The 16,704-nt window shown below is 60.9% G+C and overlaps 1 protein-coding gene across 4 annotated transcripts; it reads right to left on the reverse strand.

Annotated features, from left to right (window-relative positions):
- Positions 1 to 3,494: 3,494 nt before the first annotated feature.
- On the reverse strand, positions 3,495 to 14,102 carry C11H13orf46 (chromosome 11 C13orf46 homolog). Of its 4 annotated transcripts, none has more exons than XM_014867944.3 (8): positions 13,798 to 14,098; positions 9,717 to 9,768; positions 9,113 to 9,200; positions 8,921 to 8,968; positions 7,881 to 7,928; positions 6,333 to 6,400; positions 3,827 to 3,907; positions 3,495 to 3,666 (listed from the first exon to the last, which is right to left on the reverse strand). In XM_014867944.3, exons 1-7 carry the CDS (start codon positions 13,967 to 13,969, stop codon positions 3,841 to 3,843), a joined length of 543 nt encoding a protein of 180 aa, XP_014723430.1. In that variant the 5' UTR covers positions 13,970 to 14,098; the 3' UTR covers positions 3,495 to 3,666; positions 3,827 to 3,840. The 4 variants fall into 4 exon arrangements, with proteins under 4 accessions (XP_014723430.1, XP_070376316.1, XP_070376317.1 ...); XM_070520214.1 differs by having other exon boundaries at positions 3,529 to 3,666; positions 9,072 to 9,200; positions 13,798 to 14,102; XM_070520215.1 differs by lacking the exon at positions 7,881 to 7,928 and having other exon boundaries at positions 9,072 to 9,200; positions 13,798 to 14,102.
- Positions 14,103 to 16,704: the final 2,602 nt, after the last annotated feature.

Consider the following 16,704-nt stretch of genomic DNA (forward strand, 5'->3'; position numbering starts at 1 on the left):
CACGGTCACAAGGTCGTGGGCAGGGAGGGCGGCGGGAGGGTCCTTGACCTCAGGGGGCGTGTGGGTCGCAGCCCTGATCCACCCGCAGATCCACCAACAGTGCTGAGGTCTTGCTGCTCCTGAGCGAAACCTGGACCAGAGCCCGTTTCTCCAAGGACAGCACCTCCACCCTCCTCCAGGTCAAAGGCCTGGGCAGCAACGTCCTGACTGGAGGGAGGTCGTGTGGCGCCGCCAGGGGGCGCGCTGAGCCCACGGCTGTGCTCGGCCACAGTTAGGGACAGGCGGACTTGCCGGAGGCCCCCTCTGCTCGCTCCTGGGGAGCAGGGGACGAGGGCTGAGCAGGCGGGCGCCGAGCACTGTGACCCCGGGCACCCTGACCCCGGGCAGGGCCTTGTCCCCCAGAGCCCCTCATGCGGGACACCTGCCTCCGGGGGCCCCTCGGTCCGCCGGCCACAGGATAGGGACGGTGACAGGAACTCCTGCCAGTTGTTGGGGAGTCAGCGAGTCCCCTGAGCCCGCGAGATGCACCTTCCCCATGCTCTCCAGGCCCTCACACCATGTGCCACCACCCCTGGCACGGTGACCTGGGGCTGCAGCCACACAATGTTGCCCTTCAAGTGACCTGCTACTTGTGGATAAGTAGGATTCACTGGGCGTCCTCTGCCAAGGTCCCCGCGGGGACAGGAGCTCTGTCACCCTGTGCCCCTAGCACCTAGAACAGTGCCCAACCCACACATCAGCAACAGACACGTGTGTGTGACACTGGGGACAACGGTTGTGATGGTGAAGACGTGGGAGCTGTGGTGCGAGGCGAGGCCACGCGTGGGAGCCAATTCTTCCCTCTCTGTGCGGTTCTCTGTCTGTCTAGAGGGGAACGTGGACATTCTGACAGACAAGCTGAAGGTGACAAGGGGACAAGCCGGACACCTTCTGTTGGCCCCGCATCCCTGCGCTGGCGGTTGCTGCTGGATTTGGGGGAGATTGAAGTCACTGGGAAGATCCAGGGCAGCCGTGGGGCTGCGCACCGAGTGTTGCTGCCACTGCTTCATCCGTGGTGTTCCTGCTGGGGCTCTGTCGCCTCTCCTGGGGTCTGAGAAGGTGACGGCCTGCAGGGACCAAGAAACCTGGCCAGGCCTGGGCCCAGGGTGACAGGGGACCTCCAGGACCACTGGCCACACCATTCTGTGAAGAAAACGCCACCAGTGAGCTGTGTCAGTGACCTGCAGACTAGTAGGGGGACCTGAGGGCGAGAAGCCTCTGTGCACCGGGGCCCGCACACAGCTCGCGGGCAGCTCGCTTTCCCGTCCCCTAAATGCACCACGTCATTGCCCGGCCGTCGTGGCCTGTGCGGGAGGCGTCCGTCCTGCCCTCGTCCGCTGCCTGGTCCACTCAGCCCCAGCTGAGCCCCCGAGCAGGGACGAGACGTGGAGACGGGGCAGAAGCAGCCATGACGGCCACCACAGGCTCTGGGCTGCAGGCCTAGTCCCCAATCTTGACGCACGGGTCAGCCTGGCGCCATCCCGCGCGGTGGAGCAACGTGAGGAGCACGGGTTTCCTCGTTGTCTGCTCTGCTTCTGTCTCCAGCCCGCCTCACCCCCCCACAGCCCTTGGGACGGGTGCATCCCTCTGGTGGGAAAGACACGCAGGCCTGCAGAGCTACGGCCACACTGCACGGCAGCACTCGCTCCGAGGGAGCCGCGGCTGAGCAGAGGGCACCGGGCCACCCGGGAGCCCAGAGCAGAGGCCCAACCTCTCCCTCACGGCCCCTCACTCAGGCGTCTGGTTCAGAACTCGGAGTGCAAGAAGGAGGCAGAGCCACACCTGCCACACTGGCACACCAGGCCCTCCGCGTCCCTCGGGCCGGCCTCCACGCAGGGCCACCCTGGACTAGCACCCCGTGGACGCCCAGACCTGTGGCAGGAGCAGAGCCATCCGAGGTGGTCAGAGGCCCAGTGAGAAGTCAAATGTGTGTCTTGTTTTGGAGAGCTTATATTCCTGACTAGCAGAAGGTCACCCCCAAGCCAGCCACGTGGTGCCAACGCGTGGGGACCCCACCCTTGAGGCCCCGAATGGCAGCACAGGCAGCTCACAGCTCCGAACGAGGCCAGCGGCACACAGCCACAAGGGACTGATGACAGATGGACAGACAGATAGGAAAGGGCAACTGGGGCCTGCACCCTCCTGGCCTGTGGCTGAGTGCCGGGCACCGAGGAGCCGGCGGGACCACTCAGGCCAGTGTTGCTCCGGGGCCAGAGGCTCCTCCTGCCCTGGCTGGGAGACAGACCAGCTGTTTCCAGAAGCTTCCTGGGAACCCACCTGGCAGCAGCAGCTGGTGCTCAGGTGCAGGGACCAGGGGCCGCCCCCAGAGGCTGGGACACAGTCCCGGCCTGATGTCTCCGTATCCGGGGGACAGGCAGTGGCAGTGCTATGGGACCATTCGTGCGCGGAACTCCTGGTGCTGGACGAGCCGCCTGTCCTGCGATCGGCTCATCTGATAGCACGGCCATGGCCCCACCAGGAAGGCAGTTTCCAGGGTCAGATCTCAGTGCTGTTTCTGCGTCTCTGAGCCTCCTTGTTCCCAGCTGGACGCGGTCGCTGTTGGGGAGAACTAGGGTGACACCGTGTGGCGGGGATTGGAGGGTGTCACCTGTGTCCTTTGACCTCTGGGCCAGGGACCCCTCCCTCTCAGAGATCCTGCTCGTCACCACCATGCCCTTTGCATGCCCATGTGTGCTCGTATGCGAGGGCGTGCATGTGTGCTGTGTGCATGCCATGTGCCCATGTGTGTGGTGTGTGTGTGAGTGTGCACATAGGTGGGGTATACACATGCCGTGTGCGAGTGTGCACACGTGTGTGCAAGCATGCGTGTGTTCTCGTGTGGGAGAGCGAGGGAGTGTGTGTGCTGGTGGGTGGTGGGGTGTGTCTGCAGAACGCTCTGGGCCCACCTTCCCAGCCTCGGGCTGAAGCACATGAAATCGCGATTGCACCCACCTGCCTGAGACTCGCGGGCTGAGCAGGGAACCTTGGGGTGGCTGTCAGTCTCCCTTGTGGGCCCCCGCCTGCTGCCCCCACCCAGCAAGTGGGTGCCCATCATGATGTCCTCAATGCGGCCCTGCTGGCTCCCACAGGCCCCGGCACACGGGGCCCCAGGCCTCCCTGTGAAGCTCAGCCCCGGGTCCTCAGGGAACAACACCTGACCCCTTGGGGCTCCTGGCATGCCCTGGGGTCGCCTCTGGTTGGGGCCGGGCCCCCAGGCAGATCTGTGGCCCAGCCTAAGGGCCATCGCCGAGGGCAGAGCCCACTCTGGGCCCCATGGGGAAGTGACTTTGCTTCTGGGGCTCATGGGCTCAGGAGGATGGGCTGTGCGATCACGGCCACTATCAGGGCCACATGTCCTGGAGGCTCAGCCACATGCCACCTGCCCTGAGCTCGCTTCCCCTCCCCACTGTACGTTTCGTGGAATCAGACACATGGAAGGAAGGGCCAAGCTCTCTCGAGGGCCGGAGGGGAGAACAGCTTCTGTTCACTCTTTATTGTGTCTTTTTAACGGATGGTGTCATCGTTCGCCCGGCGGGTCTGGGTCATGCCTGGGATGGTGCTGGCGCCCCTGCAACAGGCCGCGTGGTGCTTCTCAGGGCTGCTTGTCTGTGTCCCTCGTCCCTCGGTCTGGCCAACCCCAGGGGACGGAAGCAGAGACCTTCGGTTACTGGCCAGAGGGGGCAGGTGGCGGGCTGGGCGGGGGTCAGGGCCGGCCTAGCCCCTGCTCCAGCCCCTGCCCCCTGGGTTCCCGCTCAGCCCCCTCCCCATGTCTCCCGGGCTGAGTTACCTTCCCTGGGGTTGCTACACGCTCTGCTTCACCTTCTTCCTTGTGGAGTAGGGGATACAGCACACCCAGCTGGTCCTGGTCCTGGAGGTGACAGGAGAGGGTGAGAGAGGTATCCCCCACCGGCCACGGAACCCCAGGCCACGTGTGGCACCTCCTCCACCCCAAAAGCGCACCACAGGGGCTCCCTTCCAACTTCATCAGGCCTCAGGAGCCGAGGGCCTGCCAGCCAGGGGTGGCTCCAGGGTCCTCGCACAAACACGGACACCGGTGCAGAGCTGGCCTGCCAGCCACCCGCCGTCTTCTGTGCTCCTCCCTCCAAGGCCTGAGCCAGAAGGGCCCATGAACATGGGGGACCCTAAGGCTCAGTTGAGCCAAGTCGTCCCTAGACCCCAAGGCTGGCTGTGCAGGTATCACAGGTGGATGATGCCTGTGCCTGACCTGCCGTGTCCAGGACCTGGGGGCCTGTGCTCCCTTCCCTGTGGGGCGGTCTCTGGGGTCTCCACTTCCAACCAAGACTGCCTCTGGGATGAGGTTCCAGCCTCCCTTCCCTTTGCAGGGATCCCATGGCCCAGAGCCAGAGGGTCCCACTGGGCCGGTAGCATGTGAAGGGTCTGACCCCACCACCTGAACGGGCCTGAGGGAGAGGGCTGGACAGAGAAGCCTCGGCTCAGAGGAAAACTGAGATTACAGGCGAGTAGGGCAGTGGGATGGACAGGTGACCACACCTAGCGAGTGTCCAGGCCAGGCCACGTGGAGGGCCCACCACAGACCCCTCCCATGCCCTGCTGGCTTGGCTCTTAGGCACTGGCCCTGTCTCACAGGTTTTCTGGGGCAGCTGAACATGGGAGTGGGGGTGCTGAGACCAAGAGGGTGGAGCCAGGATTGTCCAGCCCTTGGGGCAGAAAATAAAGCCAGCCAGTTGTGTCCAGTGTGGCTGAATCCATCACGATGTCCACCAAGAAATGACAAGAAAAATAAAGATCTACTCGGGAAAAGCCTGCCTATTTCCACCTGGATTTGGGGTGACAGGCCGCTCTCATGTCCTGGTGGAAGCTGGTGTGGCCAGCTGTGCAAGTGGAGGTCAGGGAGATGCAGTCTTCTGAGCTAAGCCAGAGTGAACCTTCTTCACAGAACACACACATCGGGAAAGGCAGTAATCGCCACAACTGCCCCGTGAGCCCTGAGCGATGACGCCACAATCTTCCAGGGAGACTCCCTCCGCACAGGCCTGGCCTTCATCTGAGTCTGTGCCCCTGTGCAGGCCCTGCTGTTCACTGTTCTCAGAGGTGGGATCTGCTGATTTGATGCTTTTTTTTTTTTTGCTGAGGAAGATTAGCCCTGAGCTAACATCTGTGCCAATCTTCCTCGATACGTGAGTTGCCACCACACCATGGCTGATGAGTGGTGTAGGTCTGGACCCAGGATCCAAACCCGTGAACCTGGGCCACCAATGCAGAGCACACAGAACTCAACCACTATGCCACAGGGCAGGCCCCTGATTTGATGCTTTCCCTCTCTGTTGTGCTACTCCACATAGTTTCCATTATTTAGAACGATCATGTATCAGTTTTATGAAGTAAATAGAGAAATTCTTATTTTAAAAAAAGTACAAGCCACGGCCAGCCCTGATGGCCTCATGGTTAAAGCTCGCAATGCTCCACTTCAGTCACCAAGGTTCAGTCCTGGGCTCGGAACCACATCACTCATCTGTCAGCAGCCATGCTGTGGAGGCGGCCCACACAGAAGAACTAGAATATACAGCTATGTACTGGGGCTTTGGGGAGGCAAAAAAAAGGAAGATTGGCAACAGATGTTAGCTCAGGGCCAATGTTTCCCAGAAAAAAAAAAAAACGTACAAGCCCATAAGCCAAGACATTAACACAGCTATTGATTCCAAGTGGTGGGAGCAGGGTAAATTGCCATTTTCTTCCTTGTGTTTCTCTGTATTGTTAAAATAAAATGGATCCCATTCCCCCTGCTCCCAGGACCCTCATGGACTCAGGAAGTCGTGGGGCTTCGCTGGCCCTACACACTCTCCACCGCTTTGGGGTGTAGGCAGTCAGGCCCCGAGGCCTGGCCCACTTGTCAGGAAACCAGCTGTATGTGACAGGTCCTCCCATTGCCTGCAGGACCAAGTCTGCAACCTCTGCAGCCAAAACCCCACCTGAGAAGCCAGCACAGCCACACGGTGACACCCCCGCTTAACTTCTCTTCTCCCTCCCTCATCTTCTGGCCGTTCTGCTGGCTGATGGGTGGGGAGAGAGGGTCTGGCTATGGCGTGAGGTACGGCTCAGGGTGAAGGTTGTCCCTAAGCCCAGGCGGTTAGATGACCTGTCTCCTGCCTCTCAGCCCCTCCAGCCTCGACAAAAGCTTAGGTCTCTGTGCATGCCCAGGAGAAGAGGGGAAGCACAGTCCTGTCCAGCCACATGAGGCAGGTGGGCCTGCCAACCACAGCAGAGGAAAAGTCCCCCTGACCTCCCCAACGGGAAGCTACTGTATCACTCACTCGTCTTCTGACAAATCCCCCACGTCCATCTGGGACCGCTTCTCTTCTCTCGTGGCACACGTGGCCACCTGTGGGAAAGAGCGGAGCAGTTTGAGGGCCTGGGGAGGGACTTAACCACAGGCACCAGGCCAGACCTGCTGGACTTGCCCAAGGGCTGGATGGGGAAGACTGTGCTGGGCCTGAACATCCTCCTATGAGATGTGGCACCATCGAGTGGAAGTTTCCAAGTAGGGACCCTGACCAAGGAACAGTGCCCTGGATGTGGGTCACCGTGACCTCCTGACCATAGTTCAGGGGACCTGGGCCTTAGTCCCAACTCTGCCACTGGCTGACCCTCTCTCAGTCCTTAGAACATGTGGTCCCCTGTGACAGCCGTGGGTGGGGTTAGTAACCAGCTCTCTTCACCATGGAGCATATTCTTAGGGCAAAGAGATAGAAGGAACTATCTGGGAATGAATGATCCCAGCCGGAGCTTAAATTTGCCAAGAGAGAACTTCAGAAAAGATGACTGCTCACTGCAGCAGAGAAATGCAGAAAGACGTCCTGGAATATTTGTGTTGGAAAGACCCAGACAGGCCATTAGGTTGACCACTTCATTTTTATAGAAAATGTGATGCTGATGTCACAGTGATGAATGATGGTGATGATAGTGATCATGGTGATGATGCGGATGATGGTGATGATGGTGGTGATGATGAGGATGATGGTAGTGACAGTGGTGATGATGGTGACGGTGGTGATGATGGTGTAGGTGGTGATGATGGTGATGATAGTGATGATGGTGATGATAGTGATGATGAGGATGATGGTGGTGTTGATGGTATAGGTGGTGATGATAGTGGTGATGATGGTGAGGATGGTGATGATGGTGATGATGGTGGCGATGATGAGGATGATGGTGGTGATGGTGATGATGATGGTGTAGGTGGTGATGATGGTGAGGATGGTGATGATAGTGATGATGGTGGTGATGATCATGATGATGAGGATGATGGTGGTGTTGATGGTGTAGGTGGTGATGATAGTGATGATGATAGTGGTGATGGTGATACCTAATACTGAGGCTTTCTGGGTACCAGACACTGTTCTGAGGGCTTTACAAAACAACACTGGGGTACGGGTGCTGCTAAGGTCCCCATTTCACAGACGAGACAGAGAGGTATGGTGACTTGTTAGAGCATTTACTGGTAGGCCTGGATGTGGGGGCCAGGTCTGCTAACTCCTAAGCGTGTGTCCTTTCTACCACCTCAGCCTGATCCCACAAGAGATTCTCGGGGCCCACAGGCACCCCGGGGTGATCCAGGCCTTAGGATCTCCGACGGTGCTGGAATGCATGCAGGTTGGAGAGAGGGAGGATGACAAAGAGGTGAGGGGGCCCTCTGGCCCCCAGGCCAATCCTCGACACCCTGAGCTCTCCTGGCACTGCCGGCTCGTCTCTGCCTCAGCCTCCAGCACACAGGGAGGGGCAAGCTCCTCGGAAGAGCCTCGAGGCCTGAGCACGAGCGTTTCCCAGTGTGCGGTTTGGCTTTGCTGTCTGAGGGTTTTTACCTCCTCGGCATGGTCTCCCAGATCAATCTCCACAAACACAGATGGCTTCTGTGAATGGAAACCAAAGAGGCATGGCTGATGGGCATGGACGAGCTGGGCCAGGGGAGACTTCCTGGGATAGTGGGCTCTCGGCCCTGGGCCATCACCACCCGGACCACCAGACACTGGCCCGCTCAGGGGGCTGCTGGGAAGCTGGGCGGGGAGAGGTGGCCGTGTGGATGGTGCGCTGTCACAGGCTGGCTCTGGGGGGAGGTTGGGGGAGAAAAGCTGACCTCCCACTTCTCCCTCTGCACCTCCCTTCGGGTCCCAGAGACGCCAGAGGGCCTCCCAGCCTTCGCCCTCCAAGAACCAGGGCCTGTGGGGACGAGGCGATGCCAGAGCTGAGGTGGCCCCCCACGCCCACCCAGACCTGCGCAGCTGGGCCACACAGGATGCCGTCCTGCCAGGAAAGGCTGGCCGCCCAGGCACTGCTGCCCCAGGCCGCTACTGGAGCCTGGCTTGTCCTGGAATGAGTTTCCAACAAGCACTTTAGTCGACACCCAGAGAAGAGGCAGGGTGGGCGAAGGCCTCCCCAGAACCCCGGGACCATGCCAAGGGCCGTCGCTGCAAGTCCTGGAGAAGCCTGTCCAGCGGCCACTCCATTCCCGACCACGCGATCGGCTGAGAAGGAAAGCCGCCTTCCCTTGGAAGAAGAACATTCTGGCTACGGCGCTGCCGTCTCAGGCAAGCGCCTCAGGGCAGTGGCTCGGGGGGCATCTTGGGCCAGGTCAGGCTGGTGGTCACCTCCTGTCAGGGCCCCGCATACCTTGAGCGTCTCTGCCGTTTGGTGAGCTGGGGCCAGGATGCCCCAGCTTCGGGCCAAGAAAACAGAGCTTGACCCCGAAGGCTCTCAGGGGCTCAAGGTAGGGCTTGGTCCAGCCTGAAGCACTGCCCCACAAGATGACCCGGGACCATGTGTCCGCAGCACACTCAGGGTCCAGCAGGACTGGGCCCGACAGGCCTCCCTGACTGACTTCTGTTACTGAGGGAAAAGCTCTTACCTCCTCTTCCAGAAGGTCCTCCAGCTGTGGGGACTCGGGGTCCTGTTCCTGTAAGAAGATGCCAAACAGGTAAACAAAGGCAAGACTCTGGCCCAAGAGGCCAGCGTGCGGGGACATTAAAGGATAGGGCTGGCCCCCGGGCCCTCCCCACCTGCTGCCCCTGCCCCCGGCCCCTGAGCTGTTCTCTTCCACCTCCGGCTCCGCGGTTCCACTCTCACGGTCTGCCTTCCCGAGGATGTGCTGACTCTCCTCCCACTTGTGCTCCTTCAGGTCTGCGTGACTGTGGGGAAGCAGGGCAGCGATTGGAGCCGGCGTTGTAGGCACACGGCTTCCAGCCAACATGTCCTCCCTCCTGGGCATCGGGCAGCCTGGAAGACGCTGGAACCTGCACATCGCCCGCATTGGCCGAGGGTCCTGAGTGTGAGGGGCCTTCTCCTTCCTGGGGCAGGAGGGTGGGTGGCGGGCAGAGGGAACAGGGACTGGGCAGTGCCCCTAGAGGCTGGATCTGCAAACTGTCCAGACCATCCCCAACATGGAGGCCAAGGCCAGCGTCCGCATGACAGACAGCACCTCCTCGGAGTTCCCAGGGAACATCGGCAACCAGGTGCAAGCTCCAGGCTCTGGGCTATGCAGTAGGAGGGGCGGGCGGGGGGGCTGGCTGCCCTGAGACCCTCGTGTCACCTTGCCTCATCCTGCTCTCAGGACGCCTGCAGCTCCCTTGGGCCCCTGGTGCCGTCTCCTGCATCCTCCTTGTGCCCCTGCACACCGCCTCTGTGGACGGATGCTGGTCTCTTACCTGGTGACCTCCTCAGGGTCACATTTGAGGTCCTTTCCCTGGTCTTCAGACTCTGTGAGAAAAGGGTGGAGTCGGTCGTCAGCACCTCCGTCCTGTGGCCACAGCAGGCGTAGGCTCCTGGGACTGGCTGCCACTGTCCACCTGGACCCACGGTCACAGCTAAAAGGGGTCTAGACTTTCATCCCAATGGCTCTGCCCCATGCCTGCCCCAGGATACTGCCCTCTAACCCCTCACCCTGGAGCACAGGCCCACCCATGTGCCCGGGGAGCTGGGGCAGGGCTGACGGCGTTGCTTTCACAGCAGATGTGAGATGGGACCCTTGGCGTCTTCCAGTCACGGCACACTGGGCTGGCAGCAGCCGATGCAGAGCAGAGCGGAGACCTCATGGAGGTCCAGGATGAGGACACCCGGCTGGCCTGGGAGAGTCCTCTGGCCGCCAGTTCCTCCTGGCTCCTCTGACGGCATCGCTGCAGGTAGACGGTCTTTTTTCCAAGAAAAGTGCCAACAGATACCTGGTGGTGAGGATCTTTGTCCTGGCGCGAGGGACAGCAAGCACCGTGGCTCCCTGAGCCCCCCCAACACTCTTGTGTGCACAGCGGCCGTCCACCATCAATGGAGGTGAAACCACAATGGGTGACTGGGCAGGACAGAGCCTCCCAGGCGGCTCCTCTAAGCACATTTCTCCTTGGGGCTCGCGGATGAGCTGGCCTTCGAGGAGGACTCACATAGCCAGGGTTTCCTAACCCTCCTTAGGATCTGAGATGGAGCCTCCGAGGGGCTCCAGGTCCTGCTTTTGTGTGGCCACATCTGAGCCTGGAACGGCTGAGATGACAGCCTGGTCCTCCAGCCCGACATGCACCTAAGGCCGGGGCACAGACACCAGGGCAACACTGAGCTCTCCATCCTGCTCTTGAGGGGAGGCCTGGGGCCTCTGAGTGACCTGGTCCTGGAGGATTCCCTACAGAGCGCAGGGTTGGATCAGCGACGCCACTCGGTGTCCTTTCAGCTCACAGACCCCAGGGCCAGGTGCCTGTGGGCGGAGGTGATGGCCGGGCTCCCCTAGGGGCCTGTGTCTGCCCAGCTTCCCTGGGGGCCCATCCACCTGGTCCTTCACGCTGTCGCTGCCCTGGAATGAGTCCTGGGGCCCTGCCATCCTCCAACACCATCCTCCACAGGCCCGGGGAACCTTGCCCTGGGCAACCTGCCTGGGGGAGCTCTTGTCATGGCCAGGCCTCCAGGCTCGGTACACACGGCCTGGCTGGTCATCAGACCTTCTCATCTCTGGTCTGTGCTTCCCGCAGACAGAACCAAGTTCTCTTATCCTTCTCTCATCTGCGGCTCGGCACCGGCTCGGGACCCATGCTGGTCTGTGCTATGCTATCCCGGCAGACGAAGCGTGGGGAGAGGGGAGCTGTGTTTTCAGAGAATATTCTAGAACTTGGGAACTCTCATAATGTCCCTCAGGAGAAGAGGCCAGATAGGGGGACTGAGACAACTCAGAATCCACAGTTTTCTGGCAGAGATTTAAAAATTGACTTCTTTTGGAAAATCTTCAGCAGCCCCCTAGGCCATGTGTGCACATGTGTCTGTGTGTGCACACATGTGCATGTGTTTAGAAGACACGGCTGTCCCAGGCAGATCTTGAGACCCTGCTGCTCCCTACAACATGCGTCTAATGAGAAGGGAAAGATTAGGAAAGAGAAACACGAGTTTCCTTTGCTCCAAAGGCTGTGGGCCTGGAAACGCATCTCACACATCTCGTCTCAGAAAGTACAAACTCTGGCACGCTCGCGGCTCCCCTGCTCCGTTTGCTAAGAAAGAGCCTGTGTTTATCTTGGTCCCGCACCCATGAGGCGATGAGCGGTCTGTCCTTCCGCGGGTTGGTTGCTGAGTGGCCAGGCGGGCAGAAGGCAGGGTTGTGACCTGCGGCTGGGGCTGTGCTCGGGGTCTCAGGAGAATGGGACAGTCAGGAGCTCCAGGCCGTGAACAGCGCGTCCCTGCTGGCTTTCTCTGGCCAGAGCTGGAACGGTCCTCTGACCTACCACGCGCCAGCTGTTTCCAGCATGAGGAGCCCTTGCAGGTCGGGTGCGGCTGGGTGGCTGCGGGGTAGAGCAGGGCCAGGTGGCCTAGGCCAGTTCTCTCGCGGTTAGTGAACTATCAGAAAGTGTGGAAAAGGCACGAGGCTGGCCAGGGAGGGGTGACATGGTTCCCGGACCCCTCAGTAGCCAGTGCTGACTCTGGAACTCGGTGAGGCCCCATTGTGCAGAGCCAGTGGGGCCTTTTGGGGGCGCGCTGCTTCTTCTGCCTGTGCAGCATGGCTAGTGGTCCATCTGCGCCTCCCCCACGTCCTCCCTGAGCACTGGGTCATGTTGTGGGGGCGGTGGAGCAGGAGCAGAGTGCTAGGGAGAGCCACTGGGGAAGCCAGGGAGAGGGGAGGCTGGGGCGAGGGGAGACCTGTGTGAGGGGGAGACCAGGGTGAGAGGAGGCCAGGGCGAGGGAAGGCCCGTGTGAGGGGGAGGCCTGTGTGAGGGGGAGGCCAGGGTGAGAGGAGGCTAGGGCGAGGGAAGGCCCGTGTGAGGGGGAGGCCTGTGTGGGGGGGAGGCCAGGGCGAGGGGAGTCCGGGGCGAGGGGAGGCCTGGGAGGCTTTGCGGAGAGTCAGCTGCTGGAGCCGGGAGGTTCTTTGGGGAGCAGGGCAGGGTTCTAGGCAGAGGCAGGTGGCCATGGCTTGGGGCAGTCCAAGAACACAGCGACGGGTCCCTGCGCTCCTCTCCTGGAACAGCCTTGTCTTCCCTGAGCGACTTGCTCGCACCGGCTCAGAGGTGTCCTCACTCTCTCTGCCCCCCACCTGCCCATAAGGCAGATGTCATCCTGCTCCCCTTGAGTGTGTGCATCCCGTCCAGGTCAGTCCGCACCCCTGGCGAGGCTGCATCACCTCGTCTCATTTTACGATGTGGACGGCAGTGCGCATGGCTGGGGGGCCTTGGGGTCTGCATCCTGCGGGCTCTCGACGGGGAGGAGGCCAAGCCCCTCCCACGGGGCCTGGCACTGAGGGGACAGTGCGCAGGTGGAGGCCTCTCTGTCGCCCACTGTTGGGGACACCCAGCAGTGTGGGTGGGAGTGTCCGGAACCTTGAGCCCCTCCTCAGCTGAGCGCCCCACGGCCCCGCAACGCTGTCCTCAAGTTGCCCTCCTTCCACCACAGTTTCCTCAGCTGACTCAGGATGGTTCCTTCTTTGGGTACTCCGCTTCTCCTGTGTGAGCCTGAGGTCATGTGGCCCTGCTCAGAGGTTCCGCAGGAGGAGGTCGTGGGGAGAGCCACACAGCAGCCCCTGCGCGGCCCCCGGCGCCTCCTCCTCCAGTAGTGCATCTCTGGGCATTAAACTGGAGAACGAGCTCCTCACAGCGCTGCCTCTACAGTCGCGCATGGCTTGAATTCCCTGCCCACTGGGCTCACTTCCAGGCGCCCCTGACAACCTCATACAGGGCTATGCGCTGTGTGGATGTCCCGCGAGGCCAGGGCTGCCAAGGCCCTGGCAGGTGACAGGAGCATCCCTGGTCCCCCAGGGTGAGGCCTGCTGTGCCAGGGCTGGTGAGGGAGATGGCCGCCCACACGGGAGAGTAGGTCACTGTGCTCCAGACGCAAGTCACAGAGGATGAGGGCGTCTGGGTGCTCGTCCCCACTCGGCCGCACCATGACCTGCTTGGCATGTTGAGGGATGTACTGCAGTGGGAAGCGCCCATGCCAGGTGCAAACCACACACCATATGTGCGAAAGCTGCCCGTGCCACTCATGGTGACAGGTGGCACCTCCAGGCTCCCTGCTGACCCTCCCGAGGCCGTGGCTCCCAATGGAGGCACGGCGTCCCCCTGGGCCTCACTATAAACCAGGTACGCTTCCTTGTGTGTTCTCCCACGTCTCCATCCCCACCCTCCCTGGAAGCAGCAGCTGCCACACGTCCCTGGCCCTCAGGTTGCCCGCAGAGCCCCAGGTTGGTTCTGCCACCTGCCGACCTCAGAGCACCACACTGACCTGGTCCTGTGGGGTCTGAGCAGGGGCAGGGGGCGCCCACAGTGTTCCCACCTGACTCCCGGTACAGCTTCTTGATGCAGCTCGGGGGGTCCCCCTTCTGGAGCAGGCCGCCCACGCTCCTGCTCCTTTGGAGCTCGGCTGCCTCACTGGCCTTTGCCCCCGAGGGAGGTGCCCCGGGGCCTGGCCGGTGCCTGCGGTGAGCGGCTGTGGCATCCTTCTCCATTCTGCTCACGCCCTCAGGTCTCAGGAGGAGGACGTGGCTCTCAGGCACGCCTGCAGAGGGAGAACATGGTTCCCGCCCTCACGACCAGCAGCCGGGAGTGTGCCCCCAGTTGCTAAGTGGCCCCTGTGACATCACCGCCAAGTCAGAGGTCAGAGGTCAGCCCTGCAGCAGGCCACAGGGCTGGGGAGTGGATGTGCTGGGCCTCCCACTGGCCAGTCCCTTGCCAGAGAAGGCAGAGGAATGGCCCTTGGGGACATGGGCCCTCAGGGACAAGGCCGCCTGCCGCAGGGTCTGCATCTCAGAGCCAAGAGTCAGTCTCTTCCTTCAGGGACAAAGTTGGTGCAGACACTTGGGCAAAGGGACGAAGATGCGGAGGCGGCCTCATCCTCTCCCTGCGTGAGAGGAGGTCTCTGTACAGACACGGCCTCAGAGGGCACTGAGGACGGCCGGCAAACTGGACTCACAAACCTGCTGCAGCATTGCCATCCGCAGGAGCAGCTGGGACCGCCATGACACACGCCAGACATGACACACATGCCAGACATGACATGCCAGATGTGACGCACACCAGAGCCATGACACACGATGTGACACACATCAGACATGACGCACACCAGATGTGAAGCACACACCAGACATGATGCACATCAGAGCCATGACACACACACCAGATGTGATGCACACCAGTCATGATGCACACCAGAGCTGTGACACACACCAGATGTGATGCACACCAGTCATGATGCACACCAGAGCTGTGACACACACCAGATGTGATGCACACACCAAGACATGATGCACACCAGACATGATGTACCAGAGCCATGACATGCATACCAGACATGATACACACCAGATGTGACACACACCAGAGCCGTGGCACACCCCAGTCGTGACACACACACGTCACACACCAGAGCTGTGACACATGCCAGATGTGTGACACATGCCAGATTCATGACACACACGAGATGTGACACCTGCCAGAGCCAACACACACCAGTCATGACACACATGAGACGTGACACACGAGATGTGACACACACTAGATGTGACACATACCAGAGACATGACACACACCAGAGATGTGACACACAGCAGAGACAGTGGCTCGAGCAGCACACACATAGTCTCAGCACTGGAGGTGGGAGCCTGAGTTGTGGGCTTGGTGGGCTGGTTCCGCTGAGGCCTCTCTCCTGGTGTGGACGTGGTCTCCTCACAGGCCATCCTTCCCTCTGTCCGTGACTGTCAACTCTTCCTTTTATGAGGACCTGGATCATGTGGGATCAGGCCTGCCCAGTGACCCAGTGTAACCTAACCACGTCTTCAAAGACCCTGTCTCCAAATATAGCCACAGCTGAGGTCTTGGGGTCAGGACTTCATGCAAGTGTTTTGGGAGACGCAATTCAGCCTGTAACACAGCCTCACGGGACACTGCTGGTGCCCTCTTCCTCAGTCATCAAGACCCTGGGGGACAAATCATGGTAGGTCCTTCCCTGACAACAAGTGATAGCAGTTGTGTCACAAACACTCAGAACCAGGTGCCGGAGACTCCCTGATTCACACTTCTGTCCCCAAACAAGTGTGCAGCATCCTGGCCACGTGGGCTCAGGTTGCCAGCCACGCAAACTGTGCAGGTGCCTGGTGGGCCCAGCAATCGAGATTGGCTTGCTCAGGGGGTCTGCTCCAACCCCAAGGCCCAGAACCGGGAGAGCTGGATAGACGATGGCTGGACGGTGGGACGTTAGAGCTGGCTCTTCTCTTCAGGAAACAGGTGGACAGACTGGGGTCCCCCAAAAGCCAACTGAGACGTGTCCCTGGGCTCCTGGGAGAGGCCTCTGGTCCCTGCCTACCCCAGGGTTTTCTCCTTTCAGCCTTCCACGTCCTCCCATGGGGCGTGACCTTCCAGCCCTCCTGGTTCTCTCTGCTGCCTGGGCCTGGATGTCAGTCTGAGTTGTCGAGGCTCCTTGGAGCCACCCGGCCCTGCTGTGTCTGGGCTGACCGGTGCCACGGCCTCTGACCTGGTGGCCTCCTGGGCATGCATTTCTCTCTCAGTCCCCCACCAGCCCTGGCCCTCTCCCACCGCCAAGGCCGCCCCGCCCAGAGCAGACAGGACGGGCCTGAGAGAAGCAGGGACAGCACTTCCCACCCCCATCTGCGCCCCCAGGGAAGGGGCTGACCACGGTCGCCCTGGTTCCCAGGAACATATGCCCCTGTGTCCCAGGGTCAGACCCCTGATTCTTCTAACAGCCGACTCAGGCTGGAATTAGAGAAACGACTGAGCAACAACCAAATGGAGAAAAGAAAGAAAAGAGCCACACTGTGCGCCCGGCTCCTCCCTCTCCTCCCCTCCAGGACGGACAGCAGCCAGGAGCTCCACTGGGCCCCCTCAGGCCTGTCACTCTTGGCTCCTCCTCTCAGGCACTGGCCTATGCTTGGTCCTTGAGCCCACAGCCACTGCTGTGTCCCACAGACAGGAGCACGCGAGGGAGCATGTCCTTCCCACCCTCCTTGAGCTGGATGCCCATCTCTGTCTACACTGTAAGTTCCCAGAAGAGCACCTTCCAATGGCCTGACTCCACATCTCCATCCCAGAGAGCATCATGGTTTCCAGCTCGACCCAGAGCCCCACAGCTGGACCTGCCTGTCAGGGGGCCCTCACCTGTGATTACAGGTATGTCGTCCAGCTCCCCGCCTGCCCCGCTGCCCCATGTGCAATGATCAGTGGGCAGTCC

The sequence above is a fragment of the Equus asinus genome, chromosome 11, assembly GCF_041296235.1.
Source record: "Equus asinus isolate D_3611 breed Donkey chromosome 11, EquAss-T2T_v2, whole genome shotgun sequence".
NCBI lineage: Eukaryota > Metazoa > Chordata > Mammalia > Perissodactyla > Equidae > Equus > Equus asinus.

Bases quoted from the DNA above. Each gene is read 5' to 3' on its own strand.
- C11H13orf46 (XM_070520214.1), bottom strand. From the start codon at position 13,969: ATGGAGAAGGATGCCACAGCCGCTCACCGCAGGCACCGGCCAGGCCCC. The intron at 8,969-9,071 runs GTGGGGAGGGCC...ATCTTCTTACAG, and splicing joins GCCGGGGGCAGGGGCAGCAG to GAACAGGACCCCGAGTCCCC. The intron at 7,929-8,920 runs GTAAGAGCTTTT...TTCCATTCACAG, and splicing joins AGGACCTTCTGGAAGAGGAG to AAGCCATCTGTGTTTGTGGA.